This window comes from Leptodactylus fuscus, chromosome 1 (assembly GCF_031893055.1).
Source record: "Leptodactylus fuscus isolate aLepFus1 chromosome 1, aLepFus1.hap2, whole genome shotgun sequence".
NCBI classification, from domain to species: Eukaryota; Metazoa; Chordata; class Amphibia; order Anura; family Leptodactylidae; genus Leptodactylus; species Leptodactylus fuscus.
Window position 1 is genome coordinate 136176785 of NC_134265.1, and position 9321 is coordinate 136186105.

At 39.4% G+C, this 9321-nt stretch overlaps 1 protein-coding gene across 2 annotated transcripts in view; it reads left to right on the forward strand.

The window, feature by feature from the left end:
- The window catches only part of SPTLC1 (serine palmitoyltransferase long chain base subunit 1), a 55022-nt gene extending 46913 nt beyond the window's left edge, over positions 1-8109 (forward strand). The window contains exons 14-15 of one of the 2 annotated variants that reach the window (XM_075277132.1): positions 2179-2252; positions 7189-8109. In XM_075277132.1, the coding sequence (XP_075133233.1) occupies positions 2179-2252; positions 7189-7216 (102 nt within the window). In that variant the 3' untranslated portion in view covers positions 7217-8109. Of the gene's footprint in view, positions 1-2178; positions 2253-4778; positions 5859-7188 lie in introns of those variants that run through there. The other variant, XM_075277122.1, reaches the window with a different exon arrangement.
- Positions 8110-9321: the final 1212 nt, after the last annotated feature.

The following is a 9321-nucleotide window of genomic DNA, read 5'->3' on the forward strand; positions in this document are numbered from 1 at the left end:
CGTGAGTTGTGGGAGGAACAGGAGACTGGGCCTGGGTTTGTTCTAAATCCTTTAGTTTGTTCTAAATATTTTAAAGGGAACTTATCAGGACAATTTGGAATAATAAACCACCCGCAGGTCCTTAAGGGCCACGGTTGTTTACTGTTCCAAATTGCCCTGTTATAACTCAACCTGTGCCCTCATTAAAATAAAAAAATAATTTAAAAAAACTGTACTCCCAACAGTTGTCCAGTGATGCTGAGAAGCTGAAGGAGTACACTTTGGCTCCACACTTCTGGGACATGCATAGTAAAGCCAGGATGTAGGGAGCCTCGTCTCAGTCTTTTATTATCATAAGTGGAAGCTATGCCCTTAATGGTCCATCTCCTGAAGGGTTTGCAACATTTATTGCCATGTTATAATCTATCTAATCTCAAGATTTCCTGTCAAATGCAGTCATTTTGGAAGCCAGCATTTTCAGTTCTAGGCACTGCCATCCTGTGAATCCAAGGTACCTGGATTGGTCTAGTCCACAGTGTCTAACTTTCTCCACAATTAAAGTTTTTTTTTTTTCCACATGGACCTAGTCATATTTAGATAGAGATATATATATATATATATATATATATATATATATATATATATATATATATATATATATATATATATAAAATAACAAATTTAAAGAAAAAACACATTTTTACTCTAACTATCTTCATCGTGATAGACTGGTGTTTTGATTAGTTGCCATTGGATATGGTTATTGGTTATGTTAGGTCCCATGTGTTTTACAGGCTCTGCAAAGTGGATGGGATTTTACCGAATCCCATCTATGCGCAGTAAAATACGCGCATTGCAGTTTTGGAAATCAAAGCATGCCAATTATACCTACGGAAATGTTTCCCTATAAGTATAATGTAAGAACAAAGGTTTCCTCTGTGGACTTTCTGTGAGAAGCACTGCGGGAAAAATTGCAGTATGTTTTTTCAGTTTTTTCCACCGCACTTTTTTGCTGTGGCCCTCTACATGGGTCCTTAGCCTTAATGGGCAGAGTCTGTAACTAGGAAACTCTACATGAAACCAGCCATAGTGCGTTGTAGAAGACATTATGCTGAGCAGTCCAGCACTTAACGCTCTGAGCTTATTTTGGCACTGTAATGCTGTGGGCGCAGGAGTAACACAGTGAAGGCTGTGACTGGCCAACAGAGTTGGAAGATACGACTCAAGCAGATCAATCCCCTGAATGCCGTGGTCTGGAGGCAAGATCACTTGGATCCCTTGTGATAATATCAAAGATTCTAATTATGATATTATGTATTGCACTGGGAATCAGAAACCCTAGGTTAAAGTTCCCTTGTGAAAGTAAAACAGAAGAAAAAAAAACCTTTACATTTAGAAAAAAAACATAATGTAAACAAAAAATTATAAACAAACATGGTATCTATTCCCCATGTGCATATAGAACCCCAGTATCCAATATATTTATCATGTACGGTGTATGCTGGAGGGATCAGTGCCATAAATTTCAGCTCTGATATCTTCCCCACTGTCAGAAGGATGGGCTTTACACCCTAGCATCATTGCTTGGCTGTGAGGAGCGCCCCTTACAGTACTCTTCAGTGGACTTGTACTATTGGGGGGGGGAGATGTTCCTTACAGCCTTCATTTCTGACAGTTTCAGCACAGTAATCTCCAGCACGGGGCTCGTACCAGAAAAGCCGACACTGTGCTGAATTCTATTATTTTTAGTTACATTTCCTCATAGTAAGATATACAGAGAACTTTTTTTTTTTTTTTTTTTTCTGTGGCTGGCTATACACATTAGATCAAAATCAAGTGGACCACAAGATCAGTCGATTTCTAATGTGTATAGTGAGAAATCTGAAGTCACCTATGGCAGATGGTAAATGAAGTCCCATAGTCCACTTAGGAGAACATCTGCTGCCAGATATGACTGCCACAGGCAGTTTATCAGGGGGTCAAGATTGAACATATGTTTTACCACCAAGGCTAAAGTTGTTGCAGAAACCAGCAGAAAACCCCTTTGTGTCAGACACATTCTAATCCTTATCTTGATGGCTTGCTGTAGCTGAATCTGGTATAGCAGAGCATTCACTCAGCACAGTTACAGGTCTGGCATAACTATTCTAATGCACAACATCTGGGCCTTGTATTAAACCCAATTTATTCATGTTTCAGTGCATGAATAGGAAAATTGCATTAACTCAAGCTCGTTATTTGGAAAAAGAGGAGAAAAATCTCCCACCACCAAGGTCAGTAACCCTATATTTTTCTTTTAGAAATCTGTAATAGCGGTATTGTGTTTTGATGTATTTTAGCTTTTTGTGTAACACTGGTTTTTATTAGCGTCTGTATATATTCATGATACAGTTCACAGTATGAAAGGATTGTTAATTTTATACTGGGGCACACTTACTAATCTTCTCTAATAGTGTAAACGTCTTCTAAACAGTCTAAAACTGTGCCAAATGTATAATGGTGGCTTTTGCTGGATGATAAATCTGGTGCAGTTTTAGACACTTTGGCTAACTTTTACTACCTATAGGGGGGTCACATCTTACCTCAGCCATCATACATTTATTACATATTTTGCTGATGGGTGATAAAGGGGTTTTCCCATACAAACCATTAAGTGAATATCCACCTTTTAACACCACTAGGTGGAGTGTTGGATGTGCAGTTTACTGGTAATACACAGAGATTGCATGTAAAACTTTAAGCATTAAGCCTCTTTGCCTTTCCTAGTGGTAGAACTAGAAGGCAGCAAGAATGTTATCATAAACTTAGGGCTAGTTCACACGGGACCGCGTATTTTGGTCCTGATTTTAACGCGGAAGCCGTTTCAGAATAGGACCAAAATGTGCTTGCTGCGGCTTCTGACAGTCGCGGCTTCTCGCTGCGGAGTAGGCCCAAATGAATGGGCCTAGGTTGGAGGGTGCTGTTGCAAGGCGGACGCCGCGGCTGAATCAGCTGCGGAATCCGCCTGAAGAAAGGACAGCTCGCTTCTTTTTTCTGTGGGAGGGAACATACCGCTCACAGAAAAAAGGACGCTAGTGAATCTACAGTCATGGCCAAAAGTTTTGAGAATGATACAAATATTAATTTTTACAAAGTCTACTGCTTCAGTTTTTCTAATGGAAATTTGCATATACTCCAGAATGTTATAAAGAGTGATCAGCTTAATAGCAATTACTTGCAAAGTCAATATTTGCCTAGAAAATGAACTTTATCCCCCAAAACACATTTCAACATCATTGCAGCCCTGCCTTAAAAGGATCAGCTAACATCGTTTCAGTGATTGCTCCATTAACACAGGTGTGGGTGTTGATGAGGACAGGGCTGGAGATCAATCTGTCATGATTAAGTAAGAATGACACCCCTGGACACTTTAAAAGGGGGCTGGTGCTTGGCATCATTGTTTCTCTTCTGTTAACCATGGTTATCTCTAAAGAAACATGTGCAGTCATCATTGTACTGCACAAAAATGGCCTAACAGGGAAGAGTATCGCAGCTAGAAAGATTGCACCTCAGTCAACAATCTATCGCATCATCAAGAACTTCAAGGAGAGAGGTTCCATTGTTGGCAAAAAGGCTCCAGGGCGCCCAAGAAAGACCAGCAAGCGCCAGGACCGTCTCTTAAAAGTGTTTCAGCTGTGGGATCGGGCTACCAGCAGTGCAGAGCTTGCTCAGGAATGGCAGCAGGCAGGTGTGAGTACATCTGCACGCACTGTGAGGCGGAGACTCTTGGAGCAAGGCCTGGTCTCAAGGTGGGAAGCAAAGAAGCCACTTCTCTCCAGAAAAAACATCAGGGACAGACTGATATTCTGCAAAAGGTACAGGGAGTGGACTGCTGAGGACTGGGGTAAAGTCATTTTCTCTGATGAATCCCCTCTTCGATTGTTTGGGACATCTGGAAAACAGCTTATTCGGAGAAGACGAGGTGAGCGCTACCACCAGTCTTGTCTCATACCAACTGTAAAGCATCCTGAAACCATTCATGTGTGGGGTTGCTGCTCAGCCAAGGGAATCGGTTCTCTCACAGTCTTGCCTAAAAACACAGCCATGAATAAAGAATGGTACCAGAATGTCCTCCAAGATCAACTTCTCCCAACCGTCCAAGAGCAGTTTGGCGATCAACAATGCCTTTTCCAGCATGATGGAGCACCTTGCCATAAAGCAAAGGTGATAACTAAATGGCTCAGGGAACAAAACATAGAGATTTTGGGTCCATGGCCTGGAAACTCCCCAGATCTTAATCCCATTGAGAACTTGTGATCAATCATCAAGAGACGGGTGGACAAACAAAACCCTACAAATTCTGACAAAATGCAATCATTGATTGTGCAAGAATGGACTGCTATCAGTCAGGATTTGGTCCAGAAGTTGATTGAGAGCATGCCAGGGAGAATTGCAGAGGTCCTGAAGAAGAATATTGACTTGCTGCATTAATTCATTCTAACTGTCAATATAAGCTTTTGTTACTCATAATATGATTGCAATTATATTTCTGTATGTGATAAAAACATCTGACAAACACACATAAAACCAGAGGGCAGCAGATCATGTGAAAATATATTATTTGTGTCATTCTCAAAACTTTTGGCCATGACTGTACGTAGACCTCTATCGTGAGGGGCTGGATTTTGAGGTGGATTCGGTGTCAAAATCTGCTCTCTTTTACCCTGTGTGAACAAGCCCTTAAGATTCAGCAGATCATTCACTTTAGGGGTGGTTATATGTTGTCTGTCTGACACTGCTGTTTATTCTGTATGTTACAGTATAAGAGTGATTGTGACTGTTGAGCAAACAGATGAAGAACTGAACATGGCTGCCTCCGTGATCAAGCAAGCGGCCACATTGATACTAAACTAATATTTCCTTTTTTTTACGTTGAGACATTTCTGATATTATAAGGACATGATAATGATCGTAAGCTTTTGTTCAGTATGAGAAATCCAGATAGAAGGTGCTATATAGCAGTGTACATTCCAGGTCTCGGAGAGCAAAAAGACTAAACTGGCATGGGGGGAACTAGCAGAAAACCAAATAACGGTACATGTACAGATTATGTCATGGACCTTTTAAGCACTGTTACGCTGTGATCTTTTTTTTCTTATTGTGTTAACTTACAAATAAATTTCTATATATAAAAATATATATATTCCCCTCAGAAAAATGAATGAAAACTTATGTTTAATAGTTTTTTTTTTTTTTTTTTTTTTTTTTATTGCAAGCTGGAACAAAAATATAACTTTTTTGGGTTTGTGTCAGAAACCTCCTTCAGCTATCTAGAGGACATGTATATTTATACAGTTTATGTGCATATTATTTGATAGGTGTGTACTTATATACAGAGAAATACATGCACACTTTTTTATGTCAATCCCTTTCTAATATTTCAGATGTTTCAAAGGGAGAAAAAACAGGTTTATTAACAGACATGACTATCACAATTTTGTATTCCTGACTGTGTTAATAACACTGGATAAAAGTATATAGTAATAACTGATTTTTATATAAAGTAAATTGTGTATTTCTTATAAATCTTTTCTGGTGATAGCATGACTTCATTTATGATGGGGATTTTTAAAAAAAAATTATTTTTTTTTCTAACATTGAGCTCACCTTGCTCTAAAACTACACAGATGACACTCCTGTATATGTATTTAACCTAAAGCTTCGTCCTCAGAATTAATGTACATAGAGCTACAAGCACTTGCTTTATGGTTTTGATGGGTTGCTACATCTAAGCACCAATGGGAAGTATATTTTATGCTTCTCCATGCAATATAGAAGCACTACTGTCTCTTTGTATGCCAAATGTAAGGCCTGGTTCACATCTGTGTTCGGTATTCCATTTGGGGAGTCTGCTTGGGGACCCCCCTGAATGGAATACTGAACGTATTGACAAGCAGCAAGCTTATGAAAGCACACGGACCCCATAGACTATAATGGGGTCTGGGTGTTTTCCGTGCACTGTCCGCAAGGAACATGCGTAGAGAAAAGTACTTCATGAACTACTTTACTCTCCACACGATTCGTACGGACACCACGTGGAAAACACAAGGACCCCATTATAGTCCATGGGGTTTGTGTGTTTTCATAAGCTCGCCGCTTGTAATTGCATTCAGTATTCCGTTCAGGGGGTCCCCAAGAGCACTCCCCGAACAGAATACCGAATGCAGATGTGAACCAGGCCTTAATGAATGCACATTTACCATCTTAAAACCAGTCCATGCTATAAGTAAGTGCTGTTCTTCTCTATCAAGACAATTCCTTCAGGTTACAAGCATGTTAGCAAGACTTAAAGGCACCTATCTGTTTTACCAATATTACCCAAGCATTTGTCAGTTTCATCTTAAAGAAGCAACATTTGCTACTTTCTGACCATTTTTGAGTTATTTTGACTTGAAAAAGCATGATGGAAGTAACATCCACATTCTGCCTGAAAAATAATTCCAAAGGCATGGAGAAAACTAAAGCTAAAGAAGTGTTATGTGAACTCCATAGCATCAAGTTGCGGCCCTTACAGGCCGTGGCAAAGGAAACAATTACACGGTGGCAGCAACACATTCCCATTAGAAAGGTTTCTTCAAGCTACAATTTTCCATAAATGTTATTGTCTGCCATGTCTCATTGTATATAAGCATTTTCTAGTTAAACCTGCCTTGTTACTCTTTTTCTTGGCTTATTCTGAAAAATGTGTATTTGTAATTTTTACAATGATCTATTTTATTAATACATCTACTTAAAAAGGGACCTTTTATGTCCTCAAACCCCTAGACTTGTAGAAAGCGGATCTTCCTCCTAAATCCATGTGTGTTTATTTTTCTGGTACCTGCTTCCATTGCTGAGATATTTGTGCCATTCAATTTGGCTACAGATATCATTGTACACCACATTGGCAGTAGAAGACAGAACCAGTGTGATGGCTGGTGGGCGCCTTCCATTGCCCTCTTGATAGTACAGTAGCTGAAGTAATGGCACCTGAATCTCTGCAGCGTACTAAAGCACATCAATTGATTTAGCAGGAAAGCGGCTGTACATGAATTTAACACTTCTGGGGTTTGGGTACTTGAAAGGTGTTCTTTAAAAAGTAAGTTTTCGTTTAGAAATGGTATTTTCTATAATAAATTTTCATTAGACATTGAATAGCTATTTGAATGTTTTGTGTTACTTATGCTTTAGGAGGCTGAGCAGTAGAGAACTGAGATGACAATGGAGATTCGTACTAAGCTTATTATTAGTAGCTTATGTAGGAGAGGTTTGAGGCATTATATGGCTACTTTGACAACTGGACCACCCACCATACCAGCAGCCATGTCCCGCAGTCACTTCAAGCCGGAGCATCGATAGGTGCTGCAAATTGAGCCAATGAAATGACAAAAATGTACTCTCCTTGGTCTTCTGTTTCCAGCCATTTTATAGGATCCCTGATTGACATTGGCATTCCTGTCCCATTTGTGTGAAGTGACCTCTGCAGCCCAATCATGGGCCTCAGCAGTGACCTCTATACAATAGGCATGCCACTGCAGTCACATGGTGTTCGTGAAGAGGTGGCTGCAGCGGTCATCTCACACAAATGGGATATCACTACTGACACTAACCAGGGAACCTATACACAGCAGCTGCTGGCAACAGAACCTGGGAGATCTGAGTTGTTGGGTTTTACCTTTAATAATTGAAAAAGTCTCTGACACCCACACGACTTCCTGTTCCAGACAATTTTGTTCCGTTTGATGATATATAAATGGCGAAAATAATAGTAAATAATGGAGTAGGAAAATGGTAAAAGGAAATATCTACAAAATTGCTCAACTTTGTATGTAGAGTTAAACTTTGCATTGGACCATTAAATTCTCAGCACTTCAAAGATATAGGACAATACTTTCCAGAACTCTGTTTGCATAGGTGTAATGTTCTCCTAATCAGAATGTTACAATACATTTATTTACTAGCTATAGTATATCTATGGTAAATAAGCTTTTAATTTGTCATTTGTAATTACTGATATTTTGTACTAAATTTCTTTTAGAGTTATTCAAACATGTGCCTTTTTTGTTGCTGCTAAAAATAAAAGTAAACTGCTAGAATTGGCATAGAACTTTGTATAAATAAAACCATACAAAATGTGACTTGTCTGTCCTTTGTCCCTTTTACTGTATTATTAGCCATTATCAGATAATATAATAGTATAACAGTTGTGTAATAATATAATACTTTGCATCCTATAAGCAGAAACTACCAACATAAAGAATATACTACAGAAAGTAACTGGCACATTATACAAATGAATGACTCAGTAAGTCCTAAATTGGGCTTGCATGAAGTTTTGGGGTTTTTCTGTTGGGGCAATGGCTAAAAAGTGCAGGCTCTAAAAGCGGAACCCTAAATGTACAGTCACATTTGTAGGCTTCAGATTTACAGATTGCTAGTTTGTTTTGTTTTTTTAAAAACCCATTACAATTTCTGTATTTTTCCAGACTTAAAAGGGTTTTCTGAGTAAACAGATATTGATGATTTATCCTTAGGCCAATATCAGATCAGTTGTTCTCAACAAGTGTTGGAATGAACTTACAGAATGGAGCCAGCAGTTCATTGGGGTTGTGGGTGTTGGGCCCCTATTAATATCCGACCTGTAAAACCCCTTTAGACTGGGACCTGACATTGCAGAAACGCAGCTTTTTGTTGCAGAATTTGTTGCATTTTTTTGAACCAAAGTCAGGAACAGATTAAGCAGAGACAGAGGAGTAAGAACTTCCTATATATTTCCCATTCCTTTTGTAGCTTGTAGCTTTTCTTGGCTTTGGCTCAAAAAACCGCAGCAAAATCTGCAACAACAAAAAAAAGCTGCGTTTCCTCAACGTGAGGCCTCAGCCTTGGAGGTACTTTTCCACGTCCCTGATGCCTCCCAAATTATTAATATAGCCATGATAGGGGCCTTTTTTATAGGAGCTGAAGCATACTTTATATCCAGCTCGATGATATCTTTTTATGGATATGCAAATCAGTCTGTCAGTGCTTTGTAGGTGACACCAAGATTTGCATATAGACAACTGTGCTGGAGACAGAGGCTGAAAATGTCAGTCATGGCTAAAGGGGAATCATTGGGTACAGATTCCACAAAAGAGTTTTTCAACTGTCAGATATTGATGGGGACCCTACACCCCATTGAACTACTGTTCACCGTCACTGCTGTTCACCTAGGATGTGCTGTGGAATATGTTGGCAACTTTGCTTTTTTCCCTCTATGAGCGCTCCCATTGAAGTGAATGGGAAGCACTCGCGTGTACGGCTCGGAATGAGCCGAGCGCTTACGCC